The sequence below is a fragment of the Thamnophis elegans genome, chromosome Z (assembly GCF_009769535.1).
Source record: "Thamnophis elegans isolate rThaEle1 chromosome Z, rThaEle1.pri, whole genome shotgun sequence".
In the NCBI taxonomy this organism is placed as follows: Eukaryota; Metazoa; Chordata; class Lepidosauria; order Squamata; family Colubridae; genus Thamnophis; species Thamnophis elegans.
This window is the reverse complement of record NC_045558.1, coordinates 115540929-115560650: the sequence shown is the minus strand read 5'-3', so window position 1 is coordinate 115560650 and position 19722 is coordinate 115540929. Positions and strand designations below refer to the sequence as shown.

At 41.2% G+C, this 19722-nt stretch overlaps 1 protein-coding gene across 2 annotated transcripts in view; it reads left to right on the top strand.

Moving 5' to 3' along the window:
- The window catches only part of KREMEN2 (kringle containing transmembrane protein 2), a 45758-nt gene extending 36863 nt beyond the window's left edge, over window positions 1-8895 (top strand). Inside the window, exons 7-9 of one of the 2 annotated variants that reach the window (XR_004257021.1) lie at window positions 3998-4070; window positions 7363-8531; window positions 8649-8895. Coding sequence is in view for 1 of the 2 variants with exons in the window: in XM_032238152.1 (XP_032094043.1) it covers window positions 3998-4070; window positions 7363-7660 (371 nt within the window). In the remaining variant the exon portion in view is untranslated. Of the gene's footprint in view, window positions 1-3997; window positions 4071-7362 lie in introns of both variants that reach the window. The other variant, XM_032238152.1, reaches the window with a different exon arrangement.
- Window positions 8896-19722: the final 10827 nt, after the last annotated feature.

The following is a 19722-nucleotide window of genomic DNA, read 5'->3' as shown; positions in this document are numbered from 1 at the left end:
TTGTCAAAAGGTTGCAAAAGGTGATCACGTGACCTTGGGACACAGCAAGGCAGCTGTTTCATACTTATGAAACGTAAGTATGAAACAGCTGCCAAGAATCTGAATTTTGATCACATGGGGATGCTACAAAGTTGTGTGAAAAATGGTCACAAGTCAATGCCATTGTAACTTTGAACTGTCACTAAATGAACTGTTGTAAGTTGAGGACTACCTGTGTATTCCCTCGTTGCCACACATTTGGAATGTATATTTTTCTAGATGAGTTCGTACCAGATAGTTCTCAACTTGCGACCGGTTGGTTAGCAACTGTTTGAAGTTACAATAGACCTACCAGAGGGGGCTACTTATGACCAAAGTTCTGACAATTGTTCCCCCACACATGGTCACATTATCCAACTTTGGGTGCTCAGCAACCAGGTTGCATTTATGGTTTTTGTATAAATTGTGGTTGTGCAACTGTGATTTTGCCAAAACCCAATAATTTTCCTTTGGTTTTTGGCGAAAATGCACCCATAGTAAACCATTAATTCATTAAATGGCCATGGTGTTTCACTCAATGAGTAGAGCAAAAAAAAAAAGGGTCATAAAATCGGATCAGTTTTGTGACAGATTATTTTTTACAACCGTCACGACTTATGACCATGATGGGCAGCTCCATTACGGTCATAAGTCAAGGACTGCCTGTAAAGGAATATTTGAAAGAAAATATGTAATTATTTAAATATCTAGTGCTCTGTAAAATTAGACACAGGATAAACAAAAAAACCCACACTGAATAGGGATAAAGTCATTGTAAACAGGTAATAGTGTTATGGAGAAGAAACAGGTTGATATGCAGCTCAAGTTTTCCTAATACGGTTTTTCTCCAGATATGCCAGCATAGCAACTCTCCTAATTCTGAGACTGTCTGGTCAACTTATGCAAGGGTGAAACTGGGGCATCACACTCTTGCAATGGTTTGTCTGTGCAATGCACAGCCTTGCACTGCAGTAATGTTTCTCAACCTTGGCATCTTGGAAATGTGTGGACTGTTCAACTCCTAAAACTCCCCAGCTTGGGAGTTCAAGTCTACACATTTTCAAATTGCCAGGATTGAGAAACATTGCACTAAAACAGGGGTCGGCAACTTTTAACACTTAAAGAGCCATTTGAACCTGAAAAGAAAACACCGGGAGCCACAAAGGTCCTAACCGGAAGCCCCCATTCAATTCTAGAGCTGACCGGAAATCTGGTTCCCTTACCATAGAGTCTCCTCCTAGTGTGGAATCCTTTTTCCTCTACCTGTCCTAACTGAAAGCCCTATCAATTGTGGAGCCGACCAGAAAACCCGCTTCTTGCTATAGAGCTGGGACAGCGAACCTATGGCACGCGTGCCACAAGTGGCACGTGGAGCCATTTGTCAGGGCACACGAGGCATTGCCCTAGCAGCTGGCCAGCATGCATGCACGCGCTGGCCAGCTAACTTTAGCCTTTTTTTGAGGCCATTTTTACCCTCCCCAGGCTCCAGAGACTTTGTAAGAGCCTGGGGAGGGTGAAAACAGCCTACCCACCCACCCCGGAGTCCCTCTGGAGGCTTCAGTGGCTTCCCTGATGCCTCCAAAGCCCAAAAAAACCTGGTCCTACGGGCAAACCGGAAGTTCGGGAACGGACTTCCAGTTTGCTTGGAGGGCCAATTTAAGCCCTCCGCAGCCTTCAGGGGCCTTCTGGAGGCTTCCCTGAAGGCTCTGGAGGACAAAAAACGACCTTACGTGCAAACCGGAAGTCACTTCCGGTTTGCTTGTAGGGCTGGTTTAAGCCTTCAGGAGCCTTCCAGAGGCTTCCCTGAAGGGTCTGGAAGGTTTAAGCTGGTCGTACGAGAAAACTGGAAGTCTGTTCCCGGAACGTCCGATTTGCCTGTAGGGCCATTTTTTGGCACTCCGGAGGCTTCAGGGAAGCTCCTGGAGCCTCTGGTGGGGGGAGGCTGTTTTCGCCCCCCCCAGGCTCCTATAAAGCCTCCCGAGCCTGGGGAGGGCAAAAAAAGCATGCAAAAAAGTGGGGTCGTGCCTGTCATGTGTGCATGCACTTTGGGGTCGCGCATCGCATTACGGGTGCAGCACACCCACGCACGCTCCCCCTATGCTCCCTCCCCTTTTGGCATGTGAGCCAAAAAAGGTTCGCCATTGCTGCCATAGAGTCTCTTCATAGTGCTGTGCTCCCTCCGCTCCCCAATCGAAAGGTCCTCTCAAAATTGTGGTGCTGACTGGGGACAGGGAGCTGCAACATAGGGTTGAAAGAGCCACATGTGGTTCCAGAGCCGCGTGTTGCTGACCCCTGCACTAGAGGATAACTCTTACTCTCATTCTGATATTTATTTTGTTTTATTTTACTTCTATCCTGCCTTTATTATTTTTACAAATAACTCAGGGTGGCAAACATATTCAACACACCTTCCTCCTGCTTTTTCCCACAACAACCCTGTGAGGTGGGTTGGGCTGAGAGAGAGAGAGTGTGTGAGTGGCCCAAAGTCATCCAGCTGTCTTTCATGGCTAATGCGGTACTTGAATTCACAATTTCCTGCTTTGTAGCCTTGTGTCTTAATCATTGAATCAAACTGGCTCTCTGTGCACTATATACATATATACTTTATATACCTATAAAGTACATACGTATATATGTATATAAGTACTCTTTGTACTCCAAATTGGGTGAATGAACACACCCAGGATCCTAGCAGATAACCTCTTACGTATTTGGGACAAGACTTTGAATCTATTGCATGGGAAAATAACAACAGCAAGATAAATCAGATCTCTGTGCAAGAAAACAGGGCACGGTGAATGCAAAGTTAGCAAGTTTGTAGGTATATGCTTATTTGGCACATCTTTTTCTGCTGCCTTTATGAGAATGGGAAAAGTCATTTGGAGAACTCCCTTTTTGGCTTCTGTTCAGCCTCTGCCTTACCTGACTTCAGTTCTGCTAAGTGTTGCTCTGCCAGTTTCAAATCTGTCTGTTAAGCCAGAGGGACTAAGAAGAGCGCACCAAGCCGAAGCCAACATTTCTCAGCTTGGCATATACTTCCATGACGCAGTCAAAGAAGAATGGAATGCATGCTGTCAATAGAAGGGGCCTTCCTTTGGCTACGTTTCTGGTTGGCTTGTGTTCATGCAAACCTGCAACTGTTTGTATATACATACCATACATAGAAGTATACTGGGTGACACATATTTTCATGGCGAGTATCTCCATTTCTGAAGCTTGTGCCATGTTCTTAGGAACATTGGCATCAGTAAATCACTCCTGTTGTCAATCAGGCTATCTGGGATTTTATATAATTGGGTGTCATCTTCTAGACTTCTTTCTCCTCCAGAATAATGAGGTTGTTGCTCTGCATTATCTACCCAGTGGTAGGTTCTGGATCCCGTTGCAACTGGTACGGTGCAATAGGGCCCAGCATCCACCACATGAACGTGCGCAGTGCGAGTATGCGTACTTACCGCCTGTGATGCTCTGCAATGCTTCTACAACACTCCAGCTGCTCGGCGGAGTGTCGCGCAGGTGTTGTACACTCCGTGAGCGTGCGTAAAAATATCCGGCAGATGGGCCCTCCAGAGCACCATACCGGAATGGTAACCAGTGCTCCCGGCAGGCACTGGTATGCCCGTACTGGGGCATACCAATCGTAACCCACCACTGTATCTACCCCATCTGGAAGACATTGGTACTATTATGTAAATTAAATTTGGCACCACCTAGTGGCAGAGGCTTTGCCATTACAGATAGGCCAATGGAGGGTTTTAAATATGGCCCAGTTAAACCAAAGTGAACCTGGCTTGGAGTTCTGTGACCACTTCTTTTTTTTTTCTTTTTTTCTTTTTTGTGGCAGGAAATTAGGGGTCTTGAGTTCAAATACATTTGGCAGGCACCAGGTTGAGGAGGGCTGTTGCGTTTAGCATGAAATGTTTAGCAAGCCAACATTTGTTGAACACCCATTGATTTCTTCTGTTCTTTTGTGACACAGCTTGGGTGATGTACACGGCCACAGGGACCTTCATCTTAGCCATCATCATTGTCTCATATCATTTGCGCAAGAGGTAGGTTCAAGCTGATTGGGAGATGCTGTGTAATTTGTTGTATAATGGAAGTCCAGGCATCCCTGCTTGGAAGTAGGAGTGGTGGCTTCCCTTCCAGTTTTGCAGGACGAAAGGGAATAAATTTTGGAGAAAGTAAGTTAAGGCTCAGAGATTGAAAATAAGGTGTGTGAAGGCTGCATGGGTACAGGCTAATTCCTTAAGCCCCATGAAAGAAAAGTTGTCATCAAACATGTAAGTCCTTGACTTACGACCATTTATGACTTATGACTTAAAATAAGGAAGAAAATGGTAAGTGAGCACCTGTCTATCCTAGACAAGTTCAAATCACCAGGACCAGATAAATTACACCCCAATATTCTGAAGGAACTGGCAGACGAGATCTCAGAACCACTGAATTATATCTTTCAAAGAACCTGGACCACTGGGGAACCACCAGAGGACTGAAAAAGGGCTGATGTAGTTTCCATCTTCAAAAAAGGAGAAAAATAGATCCAGGAAACTACAGATCTGATCTCAATAGCAGGGAAGATTCTGAAAAAAGATAATCAAGCAACAAATCAGTGAACAGCTAGAAGCAAACAAAGTAATAACCAAAAGCAAACATGGGTTTATCAAAAACAGATCATGCCAGACTAATCTTATTACATTCTTTTGACAAAGTGACAAATTAGTGGACCAGAGGAATGCTGCAATATAATTTACTTGTACTTCAGTAAGGCATTTGATAAAGTAGACCATATTTGATAAAATAGAAAAATGTGGGTTAGACAATATCACCACCAGATGGATTCGTTACTGGCTGACCAACCACATTCAACATGTAGTCCCAAGGCTCTGTTTTAGGCCCAGTACTCTTCAACATCTTCATCAATGATTTGGATGAGGGGATAGATGAGGAAATCATCAAGCTAGCAGGAATAGCCAACACTCTGGAAAATAGGCTTAAGAAGGGTCTTGACAGACTTGAACATTGGGCGCTATCTAACAAAATGAAATTCAGTGGTGAAAAAAGTAAGGCTCTACATTTAGGCAAGAAAAATAAAATGCTCAGGTATAGTATATGTGGTACCTCGCTCAACAGTAGTAACTGTGAGAGGGATCTTGGAGTCCTAGGGGACAACCATTTAAATATGAGCCAGCGGTGTACAGTAGCTGCCAAAAAAAGCCAACACAGTTCTAGGCTGCATAAGCAGAGGGATAGAATCAAGATCTTGTGAAGTATTAATACCACTTTATAATGCCTTGGTAAGGCCATACTTGGAATACTGCATCCAGTTTTGGTCACCACAATGTAAATAAGATGTTGAGACTCTAGAAATAGTGCAGAGAAGAGCTGGTACTTCTGCCCTACTCCATTTGGCATCTCCCAAATCAAAATAATGTAAAATAAGTGAACAAATAAATGAGTGAATGAATGGAAGACACCAGGACAGAAATAGTTTCAGAGATGAAACTGCAGGTAGTGATGTCTTCTAGAGAAAAGATCTGATAGACTAATTGTTGAGCAACCTCCAGAAAAGAGAAATGATTAAAACTGACAAATACAGGGAAACTAGCAAATAAACACTAGAAGCCCAGTTCAGCCTCCTCCTTTCTTCTTTGCATGATGAAAAGCAAGACTTCTGCATGCTAAAATAAAGACATGTTTCAGAATACAGCTAAAACAAGCAGGGATAAACATACCCCACCTTCACTTTCCTAGAAAATACTAGAAGGTGGCTGTCCTCTACTCTCCATTTTTGAGGTTAGCCTCAGATAAGGCTCCAGGAAGTAGTGGATATGAAAGAAGTTCAGAATAACAGAGTTGGAAGGGATATTGGAGGTCTTCTAGTCAACCCCCTGTTCCAGCAGGAGACCTTATACCATTTCAGACAAATGGATTGTCCAATCTCTTCTTAAAAACCTCCAATGTTGGAGCACCCCCAACTTCTGGAAGCAACTTGTTCCACTGATTAATTGTTCTCACTGTCATCACAAGCCAAAGAATAAAAAAAGCCATGGTGGATTAAAAAAAAAGACCCACCTACCCTAGAGATGACCCAACAGGTGACATCTCACTCCCCCACACTTAATTTATAGCCAAACTTACTTAGTTCAAGGAACTAAGCGTTAATGAAGAGAACTGAGCATTAAAGGCTGAGATGGAGGATGACAAATGATCAGAGGGGAGGAGGCATATCAACATCTCCCCCAAACTCCTTCCGTTGCTGCAACCCATCAGTTGACCTTATCTCCAGATAATGGAAAACGCAAAGCTATCAATTTTACACAATTTTGAAGCTGGTTGGTTTATACGGAAAAAGACAGCTTAAAAGCAATCTAGAAATGTACAAATAGTTCCGTGCTTAGTTACTGCAGTTGGGACCCAGAATTCAGTTATTAAACTAAGTGGTCTCTAACTAAAATCACCACTGTGCTTATAATCTTATTTCAGTTCTCCTTTGCTTTTTTTCCATAGAATTTTTTTTTATTTTCCATTTTCATAGCATATAATCACATGTATACTATTACATAGTCAATATCATGTTGTATTATTAAGTAATTACATCAATTTATCTTACCATCAACTACCAAAGGAAAAAAAAAACCAGTTATTGGCTCTTCTGCTCTCCATACACCATATTTATACTTTATCCGATACTTTCTTCCCCCTCTCTCCTCCCCCTTTCTACATCCTTTCTTCCCACCATCATTTTCTACTCTACTTCCCCTTCCTTTCTCCTTCTCCTCTCTCCCCTTACCACTCCTCCTTATAAACCTCATCTTCTCCCCTCACCCTCTCTCCTATCCCTCTCTTCCTATCTTTCTTCTCTCCTCTGCTTCCCACTCTTCCTCTAATTCACTTGGTGTATTTCAGCTTCTGAGCAAACTCTCTTTTGTGTTGATGGTATTTATAATTCCATTTCAATATACATAAAAAAGAAAAAATAGCAGTATACATGTACAATCATAATACCTTAAAATCCAACACCCCTCCTCCAACTTAGTAAACTCCGCTCCCTCCCCCCTCCCCCCAACCCCCTCCTTTGCTTTACAGACCTGCAAAGGTAAAAAAAAAGTGCAAACACTGGTGCCAATTATTTTTTCATCACCATCGCAACCATGAATGGTTGCTAAATAAGACAGTCGTTAAACAAATCTACCTGTATCACCAATTGCCCAGGAAAGTCATTAAAAGTTATTTTTCATGATTGTGCTCTGGGAGGGGCATTGGGCATGATTGCATGGCTATTGCTGACTTCTTGCTATAAGAGCTAGCTGGTCATGTGACCTGTTTCTCCCTCTTTTCCAGGACTTGCCTTTTTGTACAAAAGAAGACGGGGAATTCTTTAGTCCCATTTTCCTCCAAAGGGCCACGGAATCGCTGCCAGTGTCTCGGGGGTGAGGCGTGGGCTGTAGCCTACCGACATACCCGTGTGGTGATCTGCACGACACGTGGGGCCCCCCATCACCGTCCCCTGAACAATGGGAGTGGAGTTGCCGGGGCAGACGACGAGACATCCTCCGACTGCTCGTGCCTGTGCCACAGCTATGAGAACCTTTCTTCCACCAACCAGTCCTCTCTCAAGTCCCTCATCTCCACCATCTGAGGAGTTCAGATCCTGCAGTTTGTGACTTTTACTGCCAGACCTTCCTTGGTTCGTTAGGGACAAAAAGACTGGGGGCCTTGCAGTGTTTAGCCACTCAAGATGGGCGGCTGTGACTCTATGACAAGTGGAAGTCGAAGCTTTTAGGCTGAGAACCACATTCCGGAAAGCCAAAGTTCACTGGGTAGCAAGGCTCCGTAACAATATCCCCCACATCACAGCTTTTTTTGAGGCAGGAAAAGCCTGAGGGAGTAGAGACGCTCTCGCCATGTCTCCTTGGGGAAGATATGTCAGCTTAATTTAATCTCAAAGCAGCCTTCATGGCGCTTGGCATTTTGTAAAAAGGTCCTGCTGGACAAAGAGGAATGGTAGAAACTCCCATCAGACCAGAAATATTCCACAATGGCATTATGGCGTAATGTAGATCTGTGTGATGACATACCTGTTCCTTATCACTGATGGAAGGGGGAAAACTTTGGAAGGAATGGAGGCCTGGGTATAGTATGCTTGATGAATTTTTGGACACTTGACTAGGGAAAACCGGTTCTCATGTTGTGGTTGTATCATCGGTGAGATATTTAGCTGCAAACCCTCCTTGAGACCCATGGAAACATTATTTACTTGGCTTCAGGTAATTTTGTAGAGACGCCAAAGAACGAGGAAAAGGAAGCTGTCCTTTGCGCCACAGGTACAGGATGGATTTTGGAACTCGAAGCCTTCATTAAATTATTTTCATTTTGCCAAGGATGCTTCTGTGTTATAAGTCATCAGCTCTGTTGGGTTGTAATTCAGAGCTTGGTACATTTTCTGCTTTCCTGGACTGAGTAGGAGATACACTGGATTGTCCATTTTTCATTGAACATGGCTCATTTCTGTGAGTATTTTGCCATTAGTAGAGGGGGAACCAAGTGATCTTTGATAAGAGGACAGGTTCTGGAAGAAAGTGAGGAGCATTGGTACTTTCTGCTGACTTTTGCTAATCTGGTTTCAGATTCCTGGTTTCCTACTGGACCTGCAATGTGTTTGGGAGGTAAGGTGTGGTGGGGATGTCCCTAAGGCTCTGAGCCCTGCAGCTGTAGCCAAGGCTTGAATGGCTATGCCTCTATGCTGTTCTTAAAAAAAAAAGGTACAGAATATAGGGTGGCAACCAAAATCCTTAGGAGCCTTGAGCAATTCCCAAATAAGGTTGTTGTTATTTTTTTACAATGCTGGGATGAATTTCATGAGGAGGAGAAGGTGAGCAAGATAGGCAATAACTGCATAAAATTATGCAGAATGGAATAATCCCCCAATAATATAACATGAGTATATGCAGTGAAGCTGAACTGACAGAGGAAATACCAGCATTTTTCATGTCACATAGCAAATTCTAGCTAATGGGGCAAAATCTGCTGCATCTAAATAGTGTGTTATTTTATTGAATCATAGACTAGATTGGTGATGATGATGAGGCTATTGGCAGATCCTTGTGCCAAATTCTTTCAGTGTTCTTTCCCTAGTCAAAATGGTTGCCAGTGCAGAATTGTTTAAAAGAAGAGGACAGCATAATCGCCTATTGTTTTCATTTCCTGTTTGAAGTACCCAGTAGCATCTGGTTAGCCACAATGTGAAACAGGATCCAGAACTATGCCATTGATTTAATGCAGTGTGTTTCAAACTTGGCAATTGTAATATGACTGGACTTCAACTCCCAGAGGATTCTGGGAGTTGAAGCCCACATATCTTAAAATTGCCAAGTTTGAAAAACCTGATGTAACCTATCAGGTTTTTAAAAATAATATACTATATTTAGGAGAGAGCGAAGACCTTATTCTTTCAACATCTATAAAGGCCAGCTTTTTGCAGTGTGTGATCCATTAGCTTTTGTAATTCTTCAGCTGAGAATGGAATTTGGGGAGGGGGGGGGTCTGCTCCAGCTGTTAACTTCAAAACAATATCCCGTAGATCAGGGGGGGTCAAACTTGATTTCACTGAGGGCCGCATCAGGATTGTGTTTGATCTCAGGGGGCTGGGTGGGCGTGGCCAGCTCGACATCTCTCATGTGTTGGCCTGAGTGCTCTGCCAGTGAAAATAAAGCTCAGGAGGGACATGCATGGCTCTCCCGAGCTCTGTTTTAACTGGCAGAGGGTTGCAAGAGGCTGTTGCAACTGAAAACGGAGCTCGGGCAAAGTGCACGCTGGCAGAGGCAACACGAGTCAGTCCTTCGCTGTTTCCAAGGTGGTGCTGCCATATCTAAGCACTGCACAGGCTGGATTTAGCCTGCAAGCCTTACATTTGACACCCTTGTCCTAGATTTTCCCAACCTGGTGCCCTCCAACTGACATCCTCGTTGTTACATGCTTTTCCCAAGGTGTGTTATTATAAAATTAATCGATAATTTAATAGCCAAACTTGTAAATAAAGTTTAAGGGAAACCAGGAATTACAGTCCTAGTAATTCTAGAGTATCCCAGCTTGTAAAGGATTTGTCTGAATGGGCATCCTTTGTGTGTGTCCCAGGAGAGGAACAGTGCTAATTAGGGAAAACGTGTGTCTGTGTGTGTGTCTTTGTGTGTGTGTGTGTGTGTGTGTGTGTATATATAATTCATGAACAGAATGTACGGAATGTTTCAGTTCCAATCATTTTAATTTCAGGATCTTCGACCTTGTTTACCCACGTGCCTTTTGTCAATATTAGGTACCAGAAACCAGTTGTTGGAACGCTTCAATGACTTGTAAGAAGACGAGTCCAGAAATTTTTAAGACTGAAAGAGAACAAGACTAAATCTAAACCTTAAGACCATGACTCCAGGAGCTGTGATTTCAGCCCTCAAGTATGTGAAAGAATAAAGAGTGCCTCTGAACATCAGTAAAGTGCTCTCCCTCAACAATTAGGAACTATATCAAGTGCCTAGGGCAGCACTGTAAAACAAGGGCTGGCAGATTTGTCTCTTGATGGGTCCCACCCAATGTTCGTTAACTCTCAATCTTAGAATCATTTTGTGGCGACTGGAAAAGATTACAAGCCACGATTTCCAATTTCCTGAAAGGATGCTGAAATGGTATTCTAGGAAGTATTGATAGCAGCCCATCGGACAGTTTTAAATACCAAAGTATGCATGGAATGGGCCCTTTTCCAAAAAAAGGGACTTGGGTTAATGCCCCATTCCTTCTCCATTTTTTTTTAGGTTTGCTGAATGTCCAGGGCCTTATTTTAGAATCATTCACTACAGAGTCTACATTCAAATATATTTGGTGTTTGTTCTGTCGTTTCAATGAATTGAATCCATATCCGAAGCTTTATCAGGCTGACTCCTCTTGTCATCCTATTGTATAGAGTTGAAATCTGTTTAATTATTTAACTTATTATGAAATAATTGTGCTGCATGTATATTAAAAAAAACATAATAAAGCAAGTAGCCATTTAAATTAATCGTGTGATCTGAATATGGGCATGGTCTGAAAACACAGATTGATTTATTTAAGAAATCACCTTCATGTTCAGAAGTGAGTTTTGTATACAACAGCAAAATGTTTTTAAAATGTTCCTACTGAAATAAAAATTGTCTTCTTTTTCTGGAAGACAGTAGAATCATCAATACGCAGGGAAAGCAATCATCTTGCTGATATCAGCAGTCTGGTGATGGTGTAACACAATCAGCTGAAGAACCCAGCTGCTCCGTGAGCTTTATAAAAGCATGATTCTGCTTGCATCAGGGGGAAGAGACATTTGACCTCCTTTGACCTTCAGTCCCCTCTACATCCCTGCTTCCTACCTAGCAAGTTTCTGAAAACAGTTTGCAAACCCCATTTGTGGAATCAGTAGAGAGAAAGAGTTGACTTATCCTCCACTGAGAATGGCTTTTCAAAACCACCAAAATCTGGTAGAGCAAGTTTCATATCCTGCCAATCCCTCAATTCCATATTATACACGTACAGTTTTCATCTATGAAGTCTTCCAGATGTAACAGAATTGCATATATTGATAGATAACCTTTATTGTCATTATTTTTACTGTTCCAGGGTTGTCCTTCTGTTAGTTATCTTAGACCAGGGCTTTCAAACCTGCAGGCTGAATGCATGACATGCTGGCCACCCCCACCCCCGGCTTAGCGAAGGGAGGAAAAGTTGCTATATGTCATATGACATTGCCGTGACAACACGAGTTTGACACCCAGCCTTAGACTTTCTCAGTAATAGATCAACACCATGAAACAGGCTGTATCCGAAATACATCTTTCCTTGACTCACTTTGCATTTAGAAAGGCCCCAAAGCCTATTTTATTTCAGTGGGCCTTAGGTCCATAGTTTAATTGTAAGCAATCTCAGATGATTTTCATGGTTGTTTTCAATAGAAATATTATAAGTAAATCTCACTTAATGATTATTCATTTAGTGACTGTTCACAGCTACAACAGCACTGAAAAAAAAACCTATGACTGATCCTCACACTTATGACCATCACAGCACCCTGCAGTCACATGATCACCATTTGTGATCTTCCCAGTCAGCTTCCAACAAGCAAAGTTAATGGGATAGTCGGTAGGGAAGGTTGCAAGTTGCACTCATGTGATGTCTCAGTGAACACAGTGATTTGCTTAAGGGTCATGACAAAAAAAGTTGCAAAATTGGGTGTACTCACATGATGACGCATTTAACAACTACTATTTAATGATGGATTTTCTTATTCCCTTTGCAGTCTTAATTTGAGGATTATCAAACACACTTTGTACACTTTGCTTTATTTCCCTTGGCGCGCACTATGCAGGGCATAAAATTCTATGGGGATTGGGGAGTGAATTAGAGAACAAATTATATATATTGTGGCATTGTGACACAAGCCCATTACTTCTGTATTTGGGGTAGATGCTAAGATACAACTGAGTAGTTACTGTACATTGGCCCAGATATTCTATTGGACCAGTTTGCCCCAACTGGTAGCGGAAATCGTGGGTGCCCCACCCACCCATCCCGGCTCTACGGCATCCCATTTAGGCCCTTTTTTAGCCTAAAGTGCATGCGCCAAAGGCTGAGCGCTTGCGCTCACATTTGCAAACTGGTAGGGAAAGTAAGTGAATACCACCCCTGGCCCAGATATAACTATGACTGGGACAGTGTACCATCCATTGGGCAGGATTCAAAACTTACAAAATAAAGAATAAAGAAACACAACTTTATCACATGGATAGGACTAATATAGTCGATTTGTCATGAATGTGAGCATTTTGTGGGTGAATGGTAAAAGAATCTAGACCTTGATCCATAAATTATTACCAGTCAAAAATAAGTGAAGAGTGCAATTCCAAACTGCATCAATTTTTTTAATCTTTCTTTTATATAAGGAGAATCTTCTGCAATATATGATTTGAATTCTCTCCTTCCACAATGGCAGAATGATTTACAGACAAGGAGTTTCTTCTTCAAAGTCTATTTCTGCCAAACACTCACTCTGATCTCAGATAAATCACTGTTAACAGCCAGCAATTTGAGGGAAATGATATGTGGTTAGACTACCATACAGGGAAGTCTACAGGGAAGAATATAGGAAATATTACTGACCTTTTCTGAACTTTATAACCCTATGTAAGATCAGATCTGGAATTCCAAGTCTATCTGTTTGTCACAGAACATCTGAGAAGAAAGCCTTATCAAACTGATTCTGTCTTGCTGAAAAGAAAACTGCATGCCTGTAACATGTTCTGGCATTTTTAAAAGCATAAATAAACCTCCTAAATAAGGGGAAAAGTTCTGTTAGCCCTTACTGAAGAAAACTTATAGAGTCACTCAGGTCCAAAATAGTCTTCAAAACTCAAAGCAGTTCCCTCAGACTTTCATTTATGATGGGAAATTTGCGCATGCTTTTGTAGTGTTGAATTGGCTTGTTTGTGAAATTGTTTGTGGAATTGTTTTAAAATGGGGATAATCTACAGGAAAAAAATGTTCTATAAGTAATTTAAAAATTAAATGCCTCTTATAACACAAAGACCAAGAGTAGTCACAGAATCATAAGTCTGGAACGGACCTTGGAGGTCTTCTAGTGCAACCCCCTACCTAAGGCAGGAATCCTGGAATAATAATAATAATAATATAAAATAATAATAAGAACAAAGTTTGGTTCATTGACATTGTAATTTGGTTGCAGTTTTGACATCAGGTGTGTTGAAGAGAAGAAAGTATGGTTCATTGACATTGCAATACCTGGAGATGCACGAATTGAAGATAAAGAAAAAAAATCACAAAGTACCGGGACTTGCAAATTGAAGTTGAGTGACTGTGGAAAAAGAAATCGTGTGTTGTCCCGATTGTAATTAGAGCCCTTGGAGGAATACCCAAAGGGCTACCTCATTTTTTTGAAATTTTAAATTTATCAGACTTGAACATTCTGATTCTACAAAAAACCACCTTACTCGGAACAGCTTATATCCTCCAATGTTACCTTAACAGTTCCTAGGTCCTTGGTTAGGACTCAAGCTGTTGAGCTACCAACCAGCCCCAAAGGCTGTGAATCTCACCAAAGATTAACCACACAACAACAATAACAACAACAATAATAATAACAACAACCCCCCCGAGCTTTACCTTGTCGTAGTGGAGGGGCTTGTATGCTCTAATGATCCTAAGGGCTATGCTGAACAGGTGCAACCATATCAGACAGGTCTTAGGTGACGGGCCAGACAAAATTCCTCCACAATCCATTCAAATATGGTGAATTTAAAAAAAATGAAGTTTATGCCCGGATTAACAAGGGTTCTGTTGGATGCTATGGCTCCTGGGCATTCTGTGAAAAATGAGCTACAGGGCTCAGTTCCCTCTGCTAGGCAACCAGGGCATGGAGCTAACAAGCTACTGGAAGAAAAAGCGAAAAAGTGAAAAATCTGGACTAGGGAAGAAAACATCTCTATTCTGAAAGCTTACTATCTGTCTGAGCCACCAAAACATGGATTTCAAAAATGAATGTATCAAATTTGGAAGATGAACCACACAGATTGTGATATCAGTAAACAAAGGCTAATGGACTAATGACGTGTAATTCTAAGCCACAAATTTTTCACTACAGCAGAATTAACAGGAATCGAAGAGAAAGCAATTAATGGTCTGAGTATACCAACAAAGAAGAGTAACATCAATGGTCTGAGTATACCAACAAAGAAGAGTAACATCAAGAATGATCTGCAAACTCAAAAGCAAACTGAGGAAGAAAGGGAGGAAGAGGATGCTGAAATGGATGAAGATAAAGGACAAGGAAACACTAAAGAACAAACACCAACAGATATTGCTCAATTGGCTGAGAAAATAAAGCATCAAATGGAAGATGCTGAAAGAACACGTTTGCCAAAGCTGAACCAAGTGAACCGGAAAGAATTGAGAAAGATACTAAAAAAGGTCAATGAGGCCGTGCAAACCATTCAAACCAACATATTAGCTGAAACAAATCAGCTGATGTATGCAGCAGCCTTCATAACCACCAAAGAATTGGGTTTGAAAATACAAAAGAACCGAAGAGGCAGGAAGAGGAAGCCTAAATGGAAAATTTGGTTGGAATTGAAGATCAAAAAATTTCGTGGAGATTTGAGCAACTTGAAGAATCTAAGGCAAGGTCAGCTAAAGAACAAGCAGGTCAAAAGCAGCCTGGAAGTAAGATACGATTTGGAGAATAAGGAGATTGTGGTAGTAATTGAAGAGCTGAAGCAGAGGGTTGGTGCCATTGCTGAAAAGATTAAAAGGTATGAAAACCAAGTAACTCAGTTCAAGGAAAACTCACCGTTTAGAGCAAATCAGCACCAGTTTTATAAAAGCTTAGAAAGTGGAGATGGAGTAACAACAAATGAAAAGCCTGATAAAGAGAAAGCTCTGAAATTCTGGAAGAATTTGTGGGAAAACAACAAGAAGCACAACAGAAATGCAAAATGGATCAAACAGATTGAGGATTCTATTAAAGTGCATAAAATGGAAGATGTGAAAATAACAAAAGAAATGGTGCAAAGACAGTCAAGAAAAGTGAGGAACTGGAGTGCACCTGGACCAGATGAGTTACATGGCTTCTGGTTAAAGCCACTTACAAGTGTGCACAAAAGATTGGCAGCTCAAATGGAGCTGGAAATTTCATGGAAATTTCAATGAACCTCTAGAAAACAAAGCTTATAGCTAATGAAGAAGAACTGGGTGAAGTTGAAATTAAACGAGGCATTTTCCAGGGCGATTCCCTTTCACCCCTACTTTTTATACTCTCAATGCTACTACTGACAATCATTTTGAAGAAGATGGACTGTGGATACGAACTTGCAAAGAAAGGACTGAAAATTTTGCACTTGGTGTACATGGATGATTTGAAGCTGTTTGGTAAAACAAAAGTGGAACTGAATTTATTAATTAAAAGCACAAAAGAATTTAGCCAAGACATTAGTATGCAGTTTGGAATTGACAAATGTGCAACAATGGCAACCAAAGCAGGCAAGGTCATAGAAGATGATGGAATAGAACTTGAGAATGAAGAAATGATAAAGGCAGTAAAACCAGAAGAAGGCTACAAGTACTTGGGGATTTTAGAGGTCTCTGACTTAATGCATAATAAAGCCAAGGAATTAACTTCAGCCAAGTACATTCGACGAATTCGCAAGATATTCAAGTTCAAATTGAATGGAGGAAACATCATAAAAGCCATAAATACCTGGGCTATACCTGTGATTCGATACTCTGCAGGAATAATTGACTGGACCCAGATGGAGTTGGACAATTTGGACAGAAAAACAAGGAAGCTTATGACAATGAATCATGCTTTGCACCCTAAAAGTGATGTTGACTGATTATATCTACCAAGAGCAGAGGGTGGTCGAGGATTTCTACAAGTAAAACAGACTGTAAAAGAAGAAAAACACACCTTGAATGATTACATCCAGAAAAGTGAAGAACCAATGATTAAGGAAGTAAATAAAGGAGGCCTTTTAAAGACAACTAAGTCAAAAGCTGAATATAAGAAAGAGGTAATTGAGAAGAGAGCTGAAAATTGGAAAAACAAAGCTATGCATAGCCAACACTTGAAAAGTATTGAAGGCAAAGCTGACCAAAAGCTAACTTGGAACTGGTTAAGATCAGGAGCACTGAAAAAAGAAACAGAAGGCTTTATTTTGGCAGCTCAAGAACAAGCCTTAGCCACAAACTGCATGAAGGCAAAAATTCACCATGTTACCACAACAGCAAATGTCGCCTCTGTAATGAGAAAGATGAGACAGTCGACCACTTGATCAGTGGGTGCAGCAAAATTTCACAAACTGACTACCTACAAGGTCATGACTATGTTGCTAAGATCATTCACTGGAAATTGTGCCAAAAGTTTGGATTTGAGTATAGCAAAAACCACTGGGACCATCAGGTTGAGAAGGTTTTAGAGAATGAGAAAGTCAAGATTTTGTGGGACTTCAGAATCCAGACTGACAGGCACTTGGCCCACAACATACCTGACATAACAATAGTTGAAAAGAAAAAAGTATGGTTCATTGACATTGCAATACCTGGAGATGCACGAATTGAAGATAAAGAGCAAAAAAAAATCACAAAGTACCAGAACTTGCAAATTGAAGTTGAGTGACTGTGAAAAAAGAAATCGTGTGCTATCCTGATTGTAATTGGAGCCCTTGGAGCAATACCCAAAGGGCTACCCCGCTATTTGGAAAATTTAAATTTATCAGACTTGAACATTCTCCGACATTACCTTAACAGTTCCTAGGTCCTTGGTTAGGGCTTGAGCTGTTGAGCTACCAACCAGCCCCAAGGCTGTGAATCTCACCAAAGATTAACCACGCAATAATAATAATAATAATAATAATAACAACAACAACAACAACAAAAACAACAGCAGCAGCAGCAACAACAAACAGTAAGTGCTGCCTATCCAAAGAAGCTGAAGAAATAGTGGACCACCTGGTAAGCTGCAAGAAGACTGTACAAACTGACTACAAGCAGCGGCATGACAAAGTAGCAACAATGCTGCATTTGAAGATCTGAAAGAAATATCATTTGCCTGTAAGCAAGAACTGTGGAACTATAAAATAGAGAAAGCCATAGAAAATGAAGAAGTTAAAGAGCTCTGGGACTTCAGAATCCAGACAAACAGGCACCTGCCACATAATACCCTGGACTTAACAGTTGTCAATAAGAAAGACAAAAAAGTCTGGATAGTGGATGTGGCAATGCCTGGAGACAGCAGAATCGAAGAGGAAGAACTGGAGAAGATAACAAAATACAAAGACCTAGAAATAGAAATAGAATGACTATGGCAAAGGTTTGCAAGGGTATAATCAATAGTAATAGGCGCCTTGAGTGCAGTCCCAAAACAACTGGATCACCACTTGAACACCATAGGCATTAACAAATTTGCCATCAGTCAATTGCAGAAGGCAGCTTTACTTGGAACTGCTTCCATCCTGTGATGATATCTGTAACACCATCAACATTCAGATTTGCTTATCCCAGACCGAGACTGAACATCTGACTGACTGTGCGATGATGATGATGATGATGATGATTGGTTAATCTTTGGTGAGATTCACAGCTTTTGGGGCTGGTTGGTAGCTCAACAGCTCGAGTCCTAACCAAGGACCTAGGAACTGTTAAGGTAACATTGGAGGATATAAGCTGTTCCAAGTAGGGTGGTTTTTTGTAGAATCAGAATGTTCAAGTCTGATAAATTTAAAATTCCCAAATAGTGAAGTAGCCCTTTAGGTATTGCTCCAAGGGCTCCAATTACAATCGGGACAACACACAATTTCTTTTTCCACAGTCGCTCAACTTCAATTTGCAAGTCCCGGTACTTTGTTTATTATTATTTATTATTATTATTATTATATGATGATGATGATGATGATAATGATGATGATGATAATAATAATAATAGTAATAATAATAATAGATGATGCACTTCAAATACCATCGCAAAATACCAGGACTTAAAAATCGAAATTCAACGACTATGGCACAAACCATCAGTGGTAATTCCAGTGGTAATTGGCACACTGGGTGCTATTCCAAAAGCACTGGAATTACATTTTAAAACAGTTAAAAATTGACAAAATCACCATCAGTCAAATGCAAAAAGCTGCACTGCTTGGATCTGCACGCATATTACGAAAATACGTTATAACTTTCTAGGCCCCTGGGTGGGGCCCGACTAGTAACCAATGCCAAATCCGGCAAAACAACTGGCTGTGTGATACAATTGTATAATAGATGATGATGCACTTCATATATTGTAATATTGTAGAGGTAGTCCTCTACATACAGTTTGTTTAGAATATGTTCAAAATTATAACAGAAAAACGTGACTTATGACTGTTTTACCACTTAACAACTAGTGCAGCATCCCCATAGTCATGTAATCAAAATTCAAATCCTTGGCAACTGATTCATATTAATGGTTGGTTGTAGTTTTCCAGGATCATGTGATCAGCTTTTGCAAATTTCTGGCAAGCAGTCAATGGGGAAGCCAGCTTCACTTATTAACCCTCTTACTAACTTAATAACTGCAACGATTCACTTAACAACAGTGGCAAGAAATGTCGTAAAATAGGGCAAAACTCACTTATCAAATGTCTTTCTTAACATATATTTTGGGTCCAATTGAGGTTGTAAGTGGAGGACCACCACCTATATATTCTAGATTGTAATGGAAATATGATATAAAATAATAATTATTAAGATGCTATAATAGTCCTCCTCTAAGGAGATGTAAGTCTGCTGAAGGCGCTTAGGCTTAACAGACTAGTGTACAGTAGTTTCCGATGAATTAGGATTTAGAATCATGAGGCCTTAACCTTACACACCCTTCAGCCTTTGGAGGGCGTCTTTTGCCTGTTTCGGGCTATCTTCAGCGCGCGCCGCGCTACCCAATCACAGCCCTCCCTGGAAGGAGACGACGGGCGTGTCTCAATGCTTATGCAAAAAGCTGACGCTTATTAACAGCGAGCCCTGATGCGAGGAGGGCCTTTGGTTATGCTAATAATAGAATGCTATAGTTTTCTCCTGGAGAGTTGATAGGCTCCCAAAATAGAATGGGTGTGGTTTGCATCCCTACATCCTATAGTATTACGCAAC